Source organism: Protomyctophum bolini (genome assembly GCF_963924005.1).
Source record: "Protomyctophum bolini genome assembly, chromosome: 8".
In the NCBI taxonomy this organism is placed as follows: Eukaryota; Metazoa; Chordata; class Actinopteri; order Myctophiformes; family Myctophidae; genus Protomyctophum; species Protomyctophum bolini.
Genome location: NC_137869.1, coordinates 33,646,380 through 33,668,376, shown reverse-complemented (window position 1 = coordinate 33,668,376; position 21,997 = coordinate 33,646,380). Strand labels below are relative to the sequence as shown.

The 21,997-nt window shown below is 45.0% G+C and overlaps 1 protein-coding gene across 1 annotated transcript in view; it reads left to right on the top strand.

Moving 5' to 3' along the window:
- gmds (GDP-mannose 4,6-dehydratase) overlaps window positions 1-21,997 on the top strand; it is a 160,507-nt gene that overhangs the window by 110,089 nt on the left and 28,421 nt on the right. Inside the window, exons 8-9 of the mRNA XM_080769412.1 lie at window positions 13,936-14,054; window positions 16,951-17,047. Of these exons, the coding sequence (XP_080625538.1) occupies window positions 13,936-14,054; window positions 16,951-17,047 (216 nt within the window). The remainder of the gene's footprint in view (window positions 1-13,935; window positions 14,055-16,950; window positions 17,048-21,997) is intronic.

The following is a 21,997-nucleotide window of genomic DNA, read 5'->3' as shown; positions in this document are numbered from 1 at the left end:
ACTCGCGCACACCTGCTCTTGATTGTCCAATTTGTAACCGCTTTAGTAGCCGCTGGGGAGAAGAGGAACAGTAAACAAGCTGATAGCATCTCACATGACATCACGGTGGTTGGAGCCATACACAGTAAAGTCCTCCGTGTCCATTTAACCCTGGAGGGTGTAAAAACTGCCCGTTTTTACACACGAGGTTAAGTTGTCACGAGAACTTCACTGTGTAGGCTGGTCCACATCAGGGGAAATACACACGCACACAAATATACATATATATATACATATGCACACGTGCACTCACTTAACGCTGCCATGCACACGCTTATTGTCATGTACAAGCATACCGGCACACACACACACACACGTGCACACACACAAAACAGAGGGGAAAAGCAGGCACGTTTCTGAGTGACAGACGTGAGTGTAGCAGAGTGTTTAAGTGCGATGCGTGTCAGAGCGGGTTATGGTGTAAACGGAGTCTACTTCTAGCAATGCCACCCTGGTATCACGCCCCCCACCACCTCACCCGGGGTCAGGGGTCATTTGTCTCTGGGTTAGAGTTCGACCTGGACCCACTGCGGAAGTCTGCGAATGCAATTAAACAGGGCGATTGACAGCAGTGCCGTACTGTTCACTCCCCGCCCACCCTCGCTCTTACCCCCACTTCTGGTTTCTCACTTTAGGAAAAAGGGGGGGGGGGGGTTCCTCTCTTTCATTCTCACCCCTGCAGCATCGCTTAGCCATTTTCCGCTAAGCGGTCGATGTCCGTCCATTAAGGTTCCCATGGCGCGTTATCGCTGCCCGATATCGTGCAGAGACTAAAGAAGTACTTCAGCTCACATAGTTCAGCTTGTATGGATCTCCCAACGTCAGGCATGCCTAGTCTGTAGCCAATCATGATACACTATCACTGATAACCAAGTATATTTTCAATACCCCCCCCCCCCCATATATCATACACATCAGACACAGTTCCATCACCTGTGTTTTCCCCCAGGAAGTAGACTCTGTGATGGCACAGTGTTCCATGCATGAAAGGTCGCAGTTAACTATGGAATCGTGCATTTCCTGTCCATCAGTGTATCACTCAAAATCCCCATATATGTGAATCCCATGTAAATGCGACCTGCTGTCGCAATTAAGCCCATATATGGATATCCCTGATATTATGTTCTCAACCGGCCCGAAAATTGAAGCCCAGCCCTACCTGGGCCCTCATCAAACCCTGTACACTACCCCTGCTGTCCCTTCATATCTTCATACCTCCCCTTCTACCCTCGCCTACTATGTTGTGTGTGTGTGTGTGTGTGTGTGTGTGTGTGTGTGTGTGTGTGTGTGTGTGTGTGTGTGTGTGTGTGTTCAGAATAACAGAAAATCGTATTTTAAACAACCCCCCACATCCTCTTTCAACCCCATACTCGGACTATTCATAACTCGGCTATGAGAGATTAGCATATCTCTACTATATTTAACTCTGGAGCCTGTGCCTTTGAGAGAGAGTGCGTGTGTGTACTGTATGTGTGTGTCTATTGTGCGTCCTATCCCCCCAAAAATGGTAACACACCCACATCGAATGAGAGGACTCCTTTGAGAAATGTGTTTCTCATGTTCTCATGGTGTAAAAATGACGCTATCGCCTGGCTCTGAAAAACAGCAGCTCTGTCCTCTTTACAAGGAGCAGGGACCCGTGTGTGTGTGTGTGTGTGTGTGTGTGTACGTACGCACACACGCGCGTGTGCGTGTGTGTGTGTGCGTGTGTGTGTGTGTGTGTGTGTGTGTGTGCGCGCGCGCATGGTCAACTCAGTTGGAGTGTATGTTTCAGTATTAAATAGTGAATGACAGTCTTTATAGGACCTCTTCCCCTCCCCTGCTGAAAACATGGAAAGATTGTTTACTGAAGACTAACTGTTCGTATGGCCAGAGGTCACCAGCAAGTTCAAGTGTGTGTGTGTGTGTGTGTGTGTGTGTGTGTGTGTGTGTGTGTTCACTTCCCTGTGTGCATAGCTATGTTTAGAAGTGCAAACACGCTTATATTAATATCAAGGGGATGGGTGGGGGCCGGGGGGGTACTGCGTTGATGGAATGTACATATTTTGAAGTCCATCGGGAGAGTGGGTTTTCATTTATGAACTTTTCGTGTCTTTTTTTACTCTGCGTCCGTCAATGTGAATATATGCCTATATATGACATACAGTATGCAGTCGCACACGCTTAGCGGAGGGCTCCTTATGTGTGGACTCTGGGGTGGTTTTAGTACTACAGTACCTCTTGTACTCTATTTAGGCTGTTTTAATGTTGTCTTTGTTGTTTTTGAGGGGCGATGCATGGCTTTTGAAGCTCACAGTATGTCGTGTGGCAGTCAATAAGTCTATGGATATATTCATGTTTTTTTAACGCACTTATGTGGCCCATATACAGATATTCTCCCACTACGCCCCTTATGTACTTGGATGTAATCAGCAGACAATGTATGTCTGACTGTGTCTTAGAATGTGCGCCGTAACATCTCTTCCGGGCCCAGTTGCGTCCCTTCTTCCTGTGTAGTTGACCGGATGCATACCCATCACTATGTGTGACCCCTGTCTCTCAAACTCTGTGTCTGTGACTGAGTGACCGTCATATCACTGAAAATGTCTTCCGAAAGCGTTGCCAACCACAGCTGTCCGCTGTGTCCCGGCAGAACATGGTTACAGTGACCCTTAAGCAGACAACCCAGGGTTGTGGTCACCTCTGCGTCATCTTCCCAACTGTGTGTGTGTGTGTGTGTGTGTGTGTGTGTGTGTGTGTGTGTGTGTGTGTGTGTGTGTGTGTGTGTGTGTGTGTGTGTGTGTGTGTGTGTGTGTGTGTGTGTGTGTGTGTGTGTGTGTGTGTGTGTGTGTGTGTACACATGCGCTTGGAGTGAGGTCAGTGCATATAAATATAGCCTCGTCTGTCTTGGACTGACGTCCAGACAGTCTGCGTCTGACAAGGGGAAAAATGCCGCAGTCTCCGACTTTTTTGGTGAAAACACAACGGGATAGAGCAGAAGAGAGACGGAGGCAGGGGGAGAGGAGAGGCGGGAGGGAGGGAGAGTAATAGTTTCAGCCATCTCTAAAAATAGGGGTCCCAGTCCTGTAAAAGAAAGTTGTCCTGCTAAAAATCACAGCTCCGTAGCAGCATTTAGATGATGTGTGCTCCCTGAGGTGGAGCCTGGGAAAGCTGTGCGCGTGAGTGTGTGTGCGCGTGTGTTGGAGCGTGTGTGTGTGTGTGTGTGTGTGTGTGTGCTCGTGCGTTGGAGTGGAGAGAGAGAGAGAGAACATGATATACTTTGTCTCAGGGCAGGGCGTAAACCAACTGGCCTGTGCTTGTCCTGGCCCAATAGAGCCTGGTCTGGTCTAGTCCAGTTTGGCCTAGTCTGCTCTGTAACTCCACCAGATCTAGCTCATCACCAACACTCACTGACTCACTATCTGGCTTCGGATAGACAATGATTAAATGAGATTACACATGTTTTGACTGAGAAAATAAATTGAATACAGTACATTTTGTACTTCACTGGAATACAATACAAATGTAGATACACACTGTAAATTGACAGATTGACCGTCACACTTTTACTGAAAGAGCAAATAAAGAGGAAGAATACTCCTTTTTCTTGAGGTAGAGATGGTGGCAGAGACGGGCCTGAGTGAATTCACAGACACTGCATGTGCATGGAACAGCGATTGGAAACTACAACCCACTCCGAGAATAGAACCCTCACCAGTTAGGAACTTTTGGAATGTCAGCATACCAGTATCCATTTTAGTGGACTTGCTCACTGTGCCCCGTTAACCCAATATCTGGTTCCACTGGCTGACTGTAGCTAAGGGCGGAGGCATGGTTGTACTGAGCAGAGATTTGATTGAATGGCCAACATGCTATTTTAGCTGTTCTGGTGCTATAATGGGTGACAGCTAGGACTTTGCTATAGCTAACTGGATGGACTATTTGAATAAACACGAGCTGAGAATGATGTGGTCTTTGCTATGCTGCTGCGCTGTTCTGGGCTATTAGGAGCAGGCTGTGTCAGCGCTAATCCCCAATAACATCCCTAAACCGCTTCAAACCAATTCCATTTTTATGTGGTGATGAACACCGGTCTTAATGGTGTCATTTAATATAATGACAATGTGATTACGGTTGTTTATTGTCGATTGCAATCCCAGCAACCACAAACACCTCGTTTTGCTGCTGCTGTTCATGTCTGTCACTGTATGTGCTCACTGCTTACTGTCATGATGAAGCACATTGTTAGGCCTATGGTAGTGCAACAGGATTATGCATATATCTTATATAATACATGTTGTACATAACAATAGATTATATATTTATAGATACAATGTGATGATACTGTGATGCCCTACATTTGTGTTTCTCAAATGCATCCCTCTGTCCACCCATCCATCAGTCTCTCCCTTCCTCCTTCCCTCTGTCCACCCATCCAACAGTCTCTACCTTCCCCCTGTCCACCCATCCAACACGTCTCTCCCTTCCCTCTGTCCACCCATCCATCAGTCTCTCCCTTCCTCCTTCCCTCTGTCCACCCATCCATCAGTCTCTCCCTTCCTCCTTCCCCCTGTCCACCCATCCAACACGTCTCTCCCTTCCCTCTGTCCACCCATCCATCAGTCTCTCCCTTCCTCCTTCCCTCTGTCCACCCATCCGACAGTCTCTCCCTTCCCTCTGTCCACCCATCCATCAGTCTCTCCCTTCCTCCTTCCCCCTGTCCACCCATCCATCAGTCTCTCCCTTCCCTCTGTCCACCCATCCATCAGTCTCTCCCTTCCTCCTTCCCCCTGTCCACCCATCCAACACGTCTCTCCCTTCCCTCTGTCCACCCATCCATCAGTCTCTCCCTTCCTCCTTCCCTAGTGTCCACCCATCCAACAGTCTCTCCCTTCCCTCTGTCCACCCATCCATCAGTCTCTCCCTTCCTCCTTCCCTCTGTCCACCCATCCGACAGTCTCTCCCTTCCTCCTTCCCTCTGTCCACCCATCCAACAGTCTCTCCCTTCCCTCTGTCCACCCATCCAACAGTCTCTCCCTTCCCTCTGTCCACCCATCCAACAGTCTCTCCCTTCCCTCTGTCCACCCATCCATCAGTCTCTCCCTTCCTCCTTCCCTCTGTCCACCCATCCGACAGTCTCTCCCTTCCTCCTTCCCTCCACTCCTCGACCATCCCTCTCTCTGCAGCTCCACACCAATTACACATCCATCCCACACAGCCGGGGAATGGCTGTTGAGGTCTGCATCATCTTGTGTCATCAGTTGTGATGACATATTTAACCACTGGAGTCCTTTTTTCCCTAAAGATAAATGAGCCTGTAGATCTGATATTTTTAGAAAATCAGCCAAATTATGAACATTTCCACTATCCCCCTTTTGAGCTGCATATAGTGTTTATATTTGGGATCAATTGTAAAATATTGCGGAATTGATACATGCATTACATACGTTTTTCTGTTCCTCTGGTAAATGAATCATGAAAATCCACAACAATGATCTGTTGTCTAGTTGGAAACGGACAGTTTTTAGTTATTGCATTGGCACAGCTGGACTGGTCCTGTGATATCTTGTTTGTCTGTTTAAGGCGGGCGGGGAGGGGGGGTGGGGGTGTTACATATCACTCACATCTCTGACGTGGTGGTTTGCATATTGATCGTTGACAAACCCTTGACAAACGGGCACGTGTGCGTACAAACGCATGCATTCTTGTATGCATGCACATTTATGTGTGTGTTCTCTTAGTGATTTACAAGCGTGTGCGTGTCTGTGTTTGCACGTGTGTTACGCATGAGAACCTTAACGCACAAAGAACAAAAGGATCTTTTGAGCACAGAGGAAGCTGTCAGACATGTCCTCTCCTCTCTAATCCTCTGTTTTGGGATTATCCTTCTGTTATGGAATGCTATATCTCACTGTCTGACACACACACACACACACACACACACACCGTGCACACACACACACACACACACACACACACACACACACACACACATCATAATAATCAAGCATTGTCGCTGGTAACTTTATGAGCTCTATTTATTTAACCATTTGCCAACCGCAGCCACCTGCTACATGACATTGAGATAACGGCATCGAATGACGCTCATAGTCACTCAGTGATGGTGCAACCAAACTTTGGTATTGTCCAGCCTACTCCTCCTTCCTTATTTACCAAGTCATAGGTTAATAGCTTAATTGCCTGGTAGTCTTGGAGGTTAAGTCAGAACTTACAGTAATGGATGATGAAGAGGAAGATATGTATTTTTTTTAGGTAGAGTGGAGATGGTGGAAAAGTAAATTCACAGACATTTTATCAATATCAGAAACTGTTCATTGACGATTTTCCGTATGAAAATTGACAACCTAAAATTAAAGCGATTAAAGCTATATGTACATTGACTCATAGAAGACTTGCTTAATGCATATACATATAGTGCGACTGAGCATTGCAGAGCACACAGTAGCAGTTTAGCCATGAGACGCTATATGGTTCACTACTGTGCAGCTCAAAAGAATAAAAGTCCACACAACAGCTTTGCTCTTCAGTGTTTAGTTTACTTTAATAGACAGAAATCCTGGTCCAACGTTTCGACCACAGTTGGTCTTCATACAGCTCCTTGGGATTAGCCTTTGTAATGTTTGTTTGTGTTTGTTTGATTTTAAAGTTTAGGATGACAACGTTTCGACCCCAAATGGGTCTTCGTCAGGTATGAAGACCCATTTGGGGTCAAAACTTTGTCATCCTAAACTTACACTGCTGAAGTAAACATACAAAAAAGAAGCACCTCAAGTCATGTCCTTATCAGGTTCAAAACTTCCGACTGTCAAAAAGACTAGAGCAAAGTTTCACTCTTATCTACGTACAAAGAAGAATGTCTGGGCCATGTTATTAGAGCTAATAGGGTGCTTCTTAATGGAGGCATGTGTGTTGGTGGACATGTAGGAAGGAAGTAAACCCCTCTAACCTTGTCTAACCTTGTGATGCGATAAAGACTGTGGCTATACGATTAAAAACAAAAATACTTTCTGATGAATATGAGGTTTAATATAGTCGTTTCATTATGTAAACAGTGAGACTCTCCACAGCAGTAGTAGGAGCCGATATGGCCTGGCCCTGGTTATGGGTCCAGGTCGTACTGCATGTTGTGGACTGTAGAGCTGTAATTTCAATACTATTTGCCTAATCTCGGTACAAGATGGCTGTGGATGATTGCGGGCGTATCCGGGAAGCAGTGGCCATGATGGATGTGGGTCCCAACAGTCCAGCTGATAACGTCCTCAGTATGACGTACATGATCTACACCATGCCCGTAGCACGAGTGTGACGTCACACAGTTGTGTGCGTGTGTGTGCGTGACTATGCGTGTCATGTGCAAATGTGTATGCATGTTTGTGAGTGCTTCAGCATGCATGATCACTTGCAAGCGTGCCAGTGACGTGTGTGTGCTTGAATGTGTGTGCACTCGCCAGTGTGCGTGTTAATGTGCGAGTGTGTGTGTACGTGTTTGTGTGCGTGTTTGGTGAAATCACACGTCTCAGTGCGAGTCATTAATCTCATTATCAGTGGTATGAGGTGGGGCTGGCAGACCAGCGCTACATCTGCTACTATTCAAAACGTCGTCTGGACCACGCCAAATAAGAACACACTTCTTGTCTTATTTTTCAGCCTTTTGACATTCTTGCCTCGCAGCTGTGCAAGCACGTTGCCGAATCGAACTGAGAGCTGCTGGGATAACCGAACTAGAAGGAACGGTATGGGAAGGTCAGGCCCTGTCTGAAGGCAGCCGTGAAGTGACCGCCTGACAGGGACTTGTCGCTTCTCCCAAAACCGCTCTGCAGAATCACACAGTAAAAAATCCAGAATATTCTGCGCATCCAAACGGGGACCTGTGAATGTACTGTGATTTATCCTCGATTTACACAACTCGGTTGCGCGGTGTTGTGCAACTGAAATTTGGTCACCTTCGCATATACATACCTGTATGAGTCCATTTGGTTCCTGTCATTCATTTTGCTGGGGAGCCCTTGGAATCTCCTCAACTACTCCTTTTGGTTCCTGGTGGACCCCACATTCAAGTCTTTTGCCCGTTCTTATGTCCACTTTAATGCTCTTTGTAGTTAGAAAGTTTTTAGGCCTGGGTGTTTTCACTGTGTGTTGTATACCGTTGAACCCTTTTGTGCCTGTGTATTTCAAAGTACAGTGTGTGTGTGCGTGTGTGTGTGTGTGTGTGTGTGTGTGTGTGTGTGTGTGTGTGTGTGTGTGTAAAATGGCATTAGCAGGCTGTGATTGAGGCTGATGGCTCTGGCCATAATAGCAGCTCCATTAAGTGTTTACTGTGAGCCATTACACTTGTCAGCCATGGTCAGACAGGGGCAGCAGTGTTAATGTGTGGTGGTTATTTTGCGCTATGGCTGGATGCATACCTGTATACAGGACATCATGGTCCGGTCGGTGGTGTCCAAGGTGTTTTTGTGGAGAATGTAGCTTTATCAGTTGTAGACGGTATGTGACTCCCCTCCAACTGTATATAATTTCTCCATTTCCAACTGTTTTTTTTACTATATTTTGACATTTGCTTTGGCAATGTAAACATATGTTTTCTCATGCCAATAAAGCTCCTTTGAATTGAAATTGAAAGGATGGGAATTGGTTTACATCAGTGACATTTTAGTATGCTCAGGGATATAGGTTTTCCATCAAAGAGTGTTAGGGTGGTGCAGGCATAAAGTACCTCCCCACTGTCGTGGAGACTTCAATGCCACTGGTTTGCATGGAGTGAAACTCCTCACTGTGAGTTAGTGTCCAAGTGTCCAGCATGACATTGAACTCCAAATGGCTCTCGATGAGGTCGGTGCTTTGCATGGTTCCGTCCACCACCGTTGGTGTGTGAATATGTGTGTGAAAGGCACTGCACAAGCGCTTTGGATAAAGGTGCTATATAAATCCACCATTTAGCATTCAAGTGAAAAGAAGCGGCTGGCAACTAAATTGTGTATTGGAGGAGGCGTGATTGTCTACACCTTCCCCAGACCAACACTAGGGGTTGACACTACTCCCTTGAGATTAGGACCATTCATTCTGCACACGGGCGGGGGCTTCCTCACATATCACAAGTGACATATTTTAGTTTAAATACATTTTCTCTGCGGGAGTATTTGATTGCAGCATGTAGGAGGTCTGGTTCTCTGGGGCTGAGTGGGGACGGGTCAGCGAATGGCCATGAGAACAGGAAAAGGTACACTCTGAGTGTGAAGGACTCAACCTCTGAGCTGTTTATCAGATAGCAAATGAACCGGAGAAACCCAGAGAGAGACAGGGGGAGGGGGGAGCATTGGAGAGGAGAGGGGAAAAGAAAAATGGTGGATCGAGGAGATTGGGGGAAAGAAGGAAGTGGTAGAGAACTGGAGAGAGAGGGGGAAGGGGGTGGAAAGAAAGAGAATTGGGGAAAGAGGCAAAAAAATGTGGGTACACCTATAGGCCAGACCGCTTGGTGTTTATCGATGAGCAGCTGTCGGAACACACACGCACACACACACACACACACACGTGTTCTCACATGGTTCCGTTCAGCCTCACTTGCCTCCACGGCGAGCAGAAAAGCGCACACGGCGTTATTCATTACATTACTTGGTTGAAAAATCAGCAGAGGCCATATCACTCAGCTGCTGTGATAAACATTTTCTCTGGCTTGGAGGGCAGCGGAGCGGGGCTCTTTTTCCCCACGACGCCCATCATCGCCGCCGTCCACTTCGCTACATGATCCACATTCATCAGAGGGGTGTAAGGGAACCGGGCAGCTTCATTACCAGTCCAAATAATCGGCCGGTCAGATGATCAAAACAGTATTACGGTGTAGATGTCACGCGTGTTTGGTATTTCACTCTTTCCGGTGATAATTAGTTCCTGGACCCATGAGCCAGCTGAGCTGACTGGGCCAGTCAAGGCAGTGTACAGTATGTGAATTCATTTTTTATTTCAGTCATCAGCCTGGCTCTTGTGCAAGCAAGCTGTTCATCTGTCTTGAACATGTTTCCATTTCCCTGTGCTCAAATGCTGAATTACTCGAGTTATCCATGAAAAGTATTTAGTCTCATTCTTTGTCATTTCTACTCCATCTAGTCTCCCTGTGACTAATGACATGTTCTGTATTTGCTTCCTTTTAAAGTTTGTGTTGACGGAGAAAGAGAGACATTTGCTTTGTGAGTTTAGTTTAGTTAATTTTCCATCAACCACACAAGCATAGAATGGGGAGACAAGTGAAACACTACCGCTGGTTGCACGGGACTTTGTTTTGAAACATGAATATGTGACTATTGGTTTGTTCCGCTGTCAATCAAACACACGGGCTGTCACCATTGGCTGATGGCACAGTGTGAGAATCTGGTTTGTCCATTAGGGGTTAAAGGGTGGGAGGTCAGGTGACGGGCTCAGGGGAGAGATTGACACAGACCACTCGGGTGACCCCAAACCATTCCCACATAGAGCAGCGTCCACTCCCTAGGGAGGAGCATTCCATCACTGTGTGTGTAGGTGTGTGTGTGTGTGTGTGTGTAGGTGTATTTATTATATGTGTAGATATATACGAATACAATAGAATTGTCAGTATGTGATATATATACTGTATATTATAATAATAATGATACGCTTTTTTACCGATATTGGAGAAATAGTTTTTCTTTATGAGTGTATTTGTGTGCGCGCACACACGGGTGTGTGTGTCACTCAGTGCTGAGTAGTACAGCAGAAGCAGCGCAGATAAAATGTGCACACAGCGAGACGGCCGTGCTGTCCAACTGTACCACATAAAACCTGCTGATGTGGCTGGACACACACACACACACACAGACTCAAACCCCACACACAGTCTTGTCTCGCACACATCCAAGTATAGCACATAAAACGTGCTGATGTGCTGCGGGGGAAGCGAGGCGAGCAGCAGCAGGAGTCTTTAAGCCACCTCAGTAGGAGACAGAGAGCAGAGCACAGTCCAGCCAAGCTGCAGACCTCACCACCGTCCTCCTGTGTCCTGTCTGGTTTATAGCTCCTGTGTGTGTGTGTGTGTGTGTGTGTGTGTGTGTGTGTGTGTGTGTGTGTGTGTGTGTGTGTGTGTGTGTGTGTGTGTGTGTGTGTGTGTGTGTGTGTGTGTGTGTGTGTGTGTGTGTGTGTGTGTGTGTGTGTGTGTGTGTGTGTGTGTGTGTGTGTGTGTGTGTGTGTGTGTGTGTGTGTGTGTGTGTGTGTGTGTGTGTGTGTGTGTGTGTGTGTGTGTGACCTGTGATAGCACTCATGTTGATATGTCTGTGTACTTCCATCCTGAAAATATGTTTGTACACACTGCAAAATCCTGAGTGTTCATTTAATCACTTCAATGCTATATGCAGTACTTCACTGACCAGAGTCCCCCAGGAGTCTATACTATACTCTCTCCCCCCCCCCCTACACTAAATATGTGCTGAGCATGTAGATCTGCAATTTTTGCCAAATGTTTGCCCCCGGGTCTTGGGTCGGCCCCTTTTGCGTTTACTGTATGGTGTCCAGTAGCCAAGCCAAGTAGACATGAGGCGTTTGTTTTAGGTGTCCAGTGAAGGGCAGTTTGGGTGATGTTGTCCTGCTCTCTTCAGACATCCCCTATCCATTGCCTTCTCTTAATGATGGTGTCTTGTTTACACAGGCTGAGTAGATGTCTGTTGGATATGGTTTGATGCCAGGATATTCTCTGTAAGCTTTTTGTGTGGAACGTTGACAGTTTGCTGAGATCATTTTCTGTCGTTCTCCATCACTGAGCCATATAGCAGTACTTTTTTTGTCATGCACATGCATGCAAGTGCCAGAATTACATCTACATCCCACGATTTCAACTGACTGTGTCCGTGTGTACATATGCATGACTATTGCCTATATACTAATGTTTGCACGAATACACAGTCTGATTTTCTACGTGCACGCGTGCCAGCGTGTGTGTATCTGTACGCGTATCTGTATCAGTGGCTGCGCGCATCCTCATGTGTGCACACGTGTGCCTGCGTGCCTCTCCTGACCCCGCTGGTGGCCCTTCTAATCACGTTGGACGTGCGAGGGGTCACCGGCGCTGACCTTCTGGCTCCAGTTCACCATAAATATTATGGGACCATGCATAGACGCTCTGCCTGGCTGTTTAATATAGTGTCTCTCTCTGTTCAAGGCCCAGGACTATCAGCTTTCACTGGGGTAGAGACTTGGAGTGGAATAATACAGCCTGGACCTCATAGTTGCAAATAGACATGGAATTCTAATGCTGCGTAGCCACTGTTAGATTAAAAAAATACAAAGATGCAAAGCTACACTCGCCTGATTATCAGACTGTAGCTTTCTTGAAGCTTCAGTCTGACATTGTCTCCTGTCTGAGCGATTTCAAGGGGGAGGGGATTAGAATTTCCCTCAACCAATAGCCATTGTTGTTGTTTTTCCCTCCTTCCTCATGTGTGTTGCGCTGTGTGACGCTGAAAACGGGCCTCGGCGCTGATTGGTTGTTCGTTAGAACCACCCCCACCACTGATTCTCATTGGATAATGCATTTGTGTACCGAAGAAATGATAGGTTTACAGTGCAACACCAGACCAAGAGATGCAGTCCACTCAGAGAGTGGGCGGGGTCTTTGGGCTGGATCCAGGCTAAAGCTACACAGCATATTTGTATCTTTGTAGCTGATGTTTAAAACTGCTCTTTCTGTATCTTTGTAGCTGTTGTGGATTTTGTAGCAGCTACAAAACGTGAGATGTATCTTTGTATCTTCATGTCGCTGGCTTCCATTGAAAATGAATGGTAGACTGTATGTTTGCATCTGCCCGTATGTACGCAGCATATAAGGCCTGATGTGTCACGTTGTGAGCTATAAATCGGGCGCAAGAGCGCGTCACGAGTAGAGATGGTGTGCATAATGTCTGCACAGCACTATCATCTGCTCAGTGCTCCACTGACTCTCGGTACTGTTGCTGTAGTGTGCGTGTTTTGTTTTTCTGTGTGCCAGCAGCAACGCACAAGGCCTATGGGAGTGCTCCGTCCTCCTTTCCCACGGTACGCCTCCCATGAGGCCTTGCGGTGACGTCAGGACAGAGGTACAGGCGGACGCCCCGCTCAGAGGTCGCAGGTTCACTTCCTGTCTGTCAGGATCCAGTTGTTGGGCTCCCGTCCAAATCAGAGCGCCGTTATGATCCCTCAGTGATCTAAACCAGACAAACACTTTCATGTCGAGGACCCCCAATTTATATATTCACCACGGAACCTCATCTGAAAATATTTTGTGCCAGGGACCACGCTTTAAGAGAAGACTTGTGTTGAGAAATGTTAAAAGTTAGTGTTAAAACAAGTCCCTGGATGGTTAGCTCAACTATCTGGGCACCTAGGCTGCATGCCAACCCAGCCGGACAGCATGCCGCCAGTTCGACTCCCGAGCCCGACGGCCTTTGCCGCGTGTCACTCCCCATCTCCCTTTCCCCCTTTCCTGTCTGTCTACTGTTTCCTATCAATAAGGGCCAAAAAGCCCCAAAACAAAGCCCCTAAAAATAGTGTTAAAACAATTTAATTTCTCATTTTCCCCCCAAAAAATAGATCTATTGTACAAGCTCTCACTCAGATTGTAGATCTGAGTCCAACATGTGACTTTGTGTGTATGTGTGTTTACTGTGTGCACCATTACTGTGATTACTGTGTCTATACATCAGAATACATCATCATGATAAAAGGCATCACCTACTTCACACGTGTGAGAGAAGCATGAACTACGGTTAAAGGGGTCCAAGAAAACTGTTTTGATGCTATATTAACACATTTTGATGGGGCGGCCCCCTGGAACCCCCTCAATTACCCCTAGGCGTCCCCGGACCCCACTTTGAGAACCACTGATCTAACCCTATGTCTGTCTGTCTGTCTGTCCCTCAGGCCATGTGGTTGATGCTGCAGCATGACACACCAGAGGACTTCGTCATAGCGACTGGGGACGTCCACAGTGTGCGGGAGTTTGTAGAGGAGGCCTTCAAACATGTGGGCAAGACTATTGTGTGAGTACACATGTACACTATTGTATGAGTAGTAGAGTACACATGTACACTATTGTGTGAGTAGAGTACACATGTACAGTATTGTGTGAGTAGTAGAGTACACATGTACACTATTGTGTGAGTAGAGTAAGAGTACACATGTACACTGTTGTGTGAGTAGAGTACACATGTACACTAATATTGTGTGAGTAGAGTACACATGTACACTATTGTGAGTAGAGTACACATGTACACTAATATTGTGTGAGTAGAGTACACATGTACACTATTGTGAGTAGAGTACACATGTACACTAATATTGTGTGAGTAGAGTACACATGTACAGTATTGTGAGTAGAGTACACATGTACACTAATATTGTGTGAGTAGAGTACAGATGTACACTATTGTGAGTAGAGTACACATGTACAGTAATATTGTGTGAGTAGAATACACATGTACAGTATTGTGAGTAGAGTACACATGTACACTAATATTGTGTGAGTAGAGTACACATGTACACTATTGTGAGTAGAGTACACATGTACACTAATATTGTGTGAGTAGAATACACATGTACAGTATTGTGAGTAGAGTACACATGTACAGTATTGTGAGTAGAGTACACATGTACACTAATGTGTGAGTAGAGCACACATCTGTAATAGAGTGGTTGCACCACTCAAACAATATAAATATATTTCAAAAGTTTGAACAATTAAATCACAACTTTTCAGTTGTTCCAACCTTCCAGCCTAGTAAATAAATAAAATTAATAAATCTTCTCTTTTGGGTCTTGAGCTGAGAGCGTTTTACTCCTGCCCTCAAGTTTCTGTGTGTCTATTCTCACTGTCACCTGTACCACCCCCCCCACCCCCCCCCCCCACACACACACACACACACACACACACACACACACACACACACACACACACACACACACACACACACACACACACACACACACAGGGCCAGATTCACAACGCCGTTTACACTCATATCGTGAGCGTACCGACATTTACGAGTATTCCCACGTTACGTGTGGAATTCATGAACTTGAACTTGGCCGTGACGTTGGCTGGCGTTGGTCGCTCAAATCCGCTCATTTCCAAGTCAGCGCAGAGGGTGCCGTAGGTACCAGTGATCAAGGCATGCGTGTATTTAGAATCAATTAATAGTCCCCAAACCTCAAAAGTATGTATGAATGTATATTGATCACATGGACGCCACACACAGAATAGCTCTTACTCTTACTATTTAGTATTTAATGAAGAAACAGCTGGATGAAATCTAGCTTTTCCGACGTCCAAAAACGGATTAATCCCTTAAAATAAAAAAGGCGAAACTGGTCCAGGATGGATTAAATCTGTCCTGTGTCCATGTCCATAATTCCATTTGCTTTCCAAATCCGATGTAGTGGGAAAGTGCAAGGCAGGGAATTAATCACCCCACTAATCAATAAATCAAATAATGAAAATTTTCGGATTCAAAATTTTAATATAGCATTTGGTCGTGTGGTTGAACTGTACAAATTAACTTCTTTCTCATTATCGTGAAAGAACATCAGTTAACATCAGTTAACGTATTAACGTTCTGACGTTCAGCAAGGAGTGAAGCAATCGCGTGCCAAAATAAGTTTCTATGCGGTGCTTCCCGACCTGTCCGTCCATTCCGTTTATAATTATATATAATATAACTCACGCTGTTTGCTTGATGTCCGTGCGAGAGACTCGCCTGTCAAAATCAGCTGATTAACCTCCTACGTGATCCGATACAATTAAGCTATACGTGTCCAGAACAAATTAATTCCCCATAGACATGATTTAGATAGCCTATAAAACAGTGTGATAGTAAACCAAAGGACAGACATCCCCCCCATTAATCAATGCAGCTCTGATAAAAATATCGGATATCTTTTTTACCTCTGCAAAGGTGAGTGTGCAGTTGTTCAATAGAACTCTTAGATAGTTGTAGATAATTATAAAGTGTACAGCCTTGGTCCTGCCTGAGCTTGAACTTAAATCAAATAATGAACTAGAGTAGCGTTATGAGAGTAGCCTATACTTTATAACGTTCAGTCCGTTGACATTGCGAGAGACTCGCCTGTCAAAATAAACTGCTCTACAAGCTTATGTGATGCAGTGCATCGCGGAGCACCGCGTTCACTGTTGTAAGCTTGGGGATCTGTGCATTTTGCAGGCTGTGATGAAGTTTTTCATCAGAGGACAGATATTTCCTGTTGCCTTATATGGTGTGGAATGGGCGTGGATGTTCCATTAAACCAGGCGAATCGCTTGGGAAAGAGGCGAAATGAGATACACGGGCGATCCGCACAAATTAAGTCATTACGCCACCTTTGGTGAATGACACGTGAGCTTGATCGGACGGATTAATACGCTATCATTACACACTTCATTTACACCTGGTCGTAAATTTCCGTTGTGAATCTGGCCCATGGTGTCATGACAGCCTGACTGAGGCAAAAGGCCTCCTTACCCCTCATTTGGTGTCACACAGACCTCACACCCCACCCCCTCCCCCTCCAACACCCCACCTCCTCCTCCCTCTCACCTTCCAGTCACCTCCCTGATGTTTCCTCTGTCCCCTGTCACACTGATGTGAGATTGGAAGCACTCACCTGTGTGTGTGTGTGTGTGTGTGTGTGTGTGTGTGTGTGTGTGTGTGTGTGTGTGTGCACGTGGAGGGGGGGGATGCGTGCATGGTCTCAGAACGGGATGAATTGTGACATGTTTTGTCTGTCCAAGACCTTAAAGAAACAAACGGCTAAACTAAGGAACAAGAGAAGAAGAAGCTCCAAACAGCTGTGGGAAATTGCCATTTTCACTGAAATGTCTCTCTCTCCCTCCCTCTCCCTCTCTCTCTCTCTCTCTCTCTCTCTCTCTCTCTCTCTCTCCAGTTGGGAGGGGAAGGATGAGCAAGAGGTGGGTCGTTGCCAGGAGACCGGGGTGGTGCACGTGTTGGTGGACCCGAAATACTTCCGCCCCTGTGAAGTGGTGAGTCGTGTGTGTCGTGATAATATTTTATTTAGTTTTTAAATCGTTACACAAACTGTGTAAAATCCCTCCGTAATTTTTAATTATTGTGCTGTATGCACACATTATTCCAAAAGATAACATGCTCTTAATTGTGTATTATTTAAGGGACGCATCACTTTTCAGTGATGCGTATTTGGTTTATTCAGGTTTGAACTGAAATCCGTTTGGATACGTGATTTACGACGGTATTAAGACTGGCTGTCAATGTCATTAGGCATTCTATTTTAGAACAGCCCCCCTCTGTCATTGTCATTATTATGTATTCTTTTGAAGAATGTCACCAACATTTGCTAACTTGCACCCTCCCTGTGACTTTGGGATCCTCCCATTACGAGCAGGCAAATGTTCAGGACACCTAGGGTTTATTGTGACAGTCATGGCTAGCCTGACAGCTGTCCTGCTGTGTGTGTGTGTGTGTGTGTGTGTGTGTGTGTGTGTGTGTGTGTGTGTGTGTGTGTGTGTGTGTGTGTGTGTGTGTGTGTGTGTGTGTGTGTGTGTGTGTGTGTGTGTGTGTGTGTGTGTGTGTGTGTGTGTGTGTGTGTGTGTGTGTGTGTGTGTGTGTGTGTGTGTGGACAGACCACCATGGTGTTTAAGTGATCTTAAACTTGGCCGTTCACAAATGTTCCCACCTGGAAGCGGAGATAGAGTTTTAAGGCCAGCTCTAACCCCAGGTGCTATCACAGATGTTCTAACTTCTATGATGATGAATGATAGTGGGTGTTGGAGTTCACAGAAGCCTGTCTTAGTTATGAGCACTCAAGTCTAAAGGGGAACATGACTTTATTTCCATCGTTTACTCACCCCATGGTGAACACTAAGAAGGAAACCCTTGTGTTAAACATTCCTTTACGTATTTTCTTCGTTTTTTTTTATTTCTTTGCTCACTGCAAAGAAATGTTATACAAATGAAAACATTTCCCGTATACAGTACACCATACAGTACACCATGGGGTGAGTAAACCATGGAAATAAAGCCATTGTGGGGTAAAATTCCCCTTTAACAAATGAAGTATAAATACTTTTGTGAATGGACATAACCCAGTAACGTATATATAACGACATATTGAGTGTTTGAAGCTGTTGGCTACATTTATTGTAGTGTGATAGAGATCAAGACACATTAATCAAAGGTGTTTTCAAGTGTTTTTTTGTTGCTTTTGTGGTTACTTCCTTGCATTGCTGCCCATGAGAAACAGGTGTAAGAGTGTGAAAGCCCCACTCATCACCTCAGCACTTGAACATATGTCTCCCCATATAATTCATATGGCTTTCACGGCGCAACGCATATTTCCTGTTAGTTGTGCCTGCCGTTAATATAAATGCAGAGTGTTTTCTCTGTGTATATCTGATTGCCGGTCATTGTGTCTGGGACCATATACACTTATCAGCTGTAACAGATCCAGTCAATGGCTAAAGAGACGCTTATTGTATGCTTGGAAACCAGCCATTTAGCCTATCTAAAAGTAATGCATCCTGCAGAAAGGTGCTGAGTGAGCACACATATTGGGGCACGCAACCTCCGGTGGCATTATTTAATGGCGAAGGGCTTGTGACCTGTTAGTTGACGGCCTGAAGGGTGGTGCAGCAGTCCACACTGGCAGGTGAGCCTCTAGGTTACTTCAGTAACTCCAGTTATTTAAATGAGTGAGCGAAGTGAATCGCCCTATGGGTATTAGGGTTGCACGATATGGACAACATTTGATATATCGGTATGTATGCCAAATATTGCAATATCGATACGATATACAATATTACCGTTAAAATTTCATTTTCTATATTTTAAGTGTTGCAACATTGAAAACTAAACATTATTCAAAAAACTGTCAGTCAATATCACTCTTAATTTGAAATTCTATTGGGTTCCCACACTTATTGTTATTTGATATTATAAGTGTAGCGACAATGAAAACTAGCATGGATGCGATGTTGCTTTACTCTCCTTTTTGCGATACTGATATTGCGCATGTTCATACCTCGTCTACTGGTGTTCCCGCCAGTAGACGACTGAGTTTAAAATAACAAGTGTATATATACAGCAGTGGCACACCACAGAACATCACAACTACATTGGGGCAGGACGATAACATTTAGATGAAAAACAAAAGTGCAAAGTATGCACGGTTTAATCTCTATTCTAATCGTGCCTACAGTATCTCTAAATGCCTGGGAGGTCCCTTTGCTGTCATCGCTGTGGCCCAAGGGGGGTGTCCTCCTGCTCCTTGGTAGAAGGAGGGGGGGGTGTAGGGTTACTCCTGGCTGTTGTGGCCTGGATTAACTGCCAGGTTCTCCGTTTAAAGGCGGCAGTGGCCCCGGTGCTGTGCTCTAGGCTCAGCGGGATTACAGGGAAGCTCCAGCTGAGTGATGGCCAAGGATTAGGGAAGAGACGGCGCTGACTGACGGCTCAGGGGGAGGGGGGTTAACACACCTGGGGGCCTAATAGTCTGGAATTATTCATTCAACGTTATTGTAGTTTTACATTTTTCATTAGATTTAATTGGTATTTACTTATGTTTTGACTTAGTTTTCAGTTTAGATTTAATTTGTTTTTAAAGTGCTGGTTTAGTTTACTTTTTATTTTGTGAAGTCTTTTTATTGTATTTTGTCAGAGGTAAGATTAAAAAAGGTGAGGGGAAAAAAACATACCGCTTTTAACCCATTCTGACCGGGCACCCATTTTGGTGTTAGCTATTGAAAAATAGCAGATCTACAAGCTCATAGCGCGCCACCGAGTGGCGCGCTACGAGCTTGTAGGTCTGCTATTTTTGAAAAATCGAAGAACGACTGACATTTTTTAGAATCTGATCTCAGGTCAGAATGGGTTCATCAGACCAGTGTGTGTCCTAGTGGAAACCTCGTATGAATCTGATCTCAGGTCAGAATGGGTTAATGACAAACGCCACTTAACCACTTTCTGTTCAGTTAAAACTGGCACAAATAATTGGAATATAGATTAAAAGATTCACCCAAATTAATAGTCTTATTTATGGAAAATAAAGACTAAAACTAAGGATATTTTCTCTATGATTTTAGTTTGTTTAAGTTCGTTTTGTACACACACAATTAGTTTCAGATACAGTAGTTATAATTCTCTATTTTTTTTATTGTTTACTAAAATGATGTTTCAATACTAGTGTTAATTATTTTGCTAGCTTTAGTTAACTATATTAATCTTGAACCCCACATGTTAAAATCCTACACGCATGCCTATTGATGCCTCATTTGGTTCCATTTGTACACCATTTATACACTTGAGTTAAATTAACACTGGCAATATTAAATAAATATTATATAAATATTAAATGAAAAAGGCAGAGAATCACTGCCTTAAAGCATTATACAAATGGTGATGTACACGTGTTATCGATTTACCAGAAAATAAATACTTGCACCTTATTTTTACACTTTTCCTCCTACATTTTTGAATTCTTTAAAAATGTTTCCATTCTTGAAGATCCAAATTGAAAGTGGTTAAAATAAAATGAAGAGCATTTAACCCCTGACCCCATGAGATAGGAAGTAAGTGACACTATCTTCAGCACTACTCGACTGGAAGTCCCTGTCATCGTGTGTGCGTGTGCGTGTGTGCGACAAAGGAAGATGGAGGGGGAAAGGGGGGTATATCCTCTCCATTACCAATTTGTCAGACTGTTGAATTCTACTTTATTTTCCATCAGCCATGGCAGAAGCAAGTGCCTATACGTATGAGCACACAATGTGCTGGCGGGTGCGTGCGTGTCTGTAGTATGTATGTATGTGGGGCGGCTGTGAGGGGCTGTCCCCAGGCTGTGTGCTAATATATGTGTAATTCATCATTAGCCCTGTCAGACTATATGTCTGACATGAGCTCATTTATCTCCCGTGGCCCTGGGGACTGGAGGGGCAGACCTGGGTGAGGGGGCTGAGGGCTAACTGTGCAGGTGTGCCTGCTGCGTTGGTGCAGGGGAGGTCTGTCTTCTGGTTAGGAACACATGTTGGGTGTGTGCGTGTGTGCGTGCACATCAGCATGTATGTTTATTGGGCTCTTTAACACCCGCGGGCTGCAGCCGTAATGTGGTGCTTTCCTGTGGTCGTGGAAAAAAAAGGGACGCCAGGCGCGTGCATAGACGTTTTCTGCGCGGGTGAAAACGAGGCGGTTACGGAATAACACAGCCAGTGTTTTCCAGCAGGTAGATTTATTCATGTGTGAAAGCAGAAAAAGGCCTCGCGGTCTCTGGCTGTCAGCTAATCAGCCTGTCAGGGTTCTGTTTGGAGTACAGCTGTGAGCTGGACAGGTGAGGTGGAGACTTTCCACTTCAAATCAATATCGCCATTATTTCCAACTTTCTGCCTCGATTACGATTTAATTAAATAAATAAGTAAGAATAGCAGATCTACAAGCTCACACTCACAGATCGGCTATTTTCACAATTTTGTATGGCACTATTATTAAGCTAATGATTATGTGGTTATAATCAGACTGATCGATTTTGTCAGTGAAAAATATCTATTCAAAATGTTTTGTTAATTTGTTGATTATTCAAAAATGCTTCTGGATTATTTGTATAACCCACATTACGGGTTTCAATATATTTTCCGTTAGTTTCCCAGCCCTACCCAGTTTGTCTCCATTGTATTGGGTTTTTCAGAGCTGTCCGTCTGAGTTTTCATGTCAACCCTGCATGTCTGCCAGGCTGAGATTTGGCTCACTTAAGCCTGATTTATATACTCTGTTGCGCATCAAATCTCTAAAAACGAGATGATCTACTAGCTCGTAGCGCTTGTTAGCTTGTAGATCAACTATTTTCGGTATAAATGAGCGTTAGAAGCCCTGTGCCTATGTGCCACAGTAAGGGTGTGTGCCAGTCTGTTATAATTGTCATTGCTTTTGTCTGCCAGCTCTCGGGGATCAGATAGATGTTCTTTATTTAG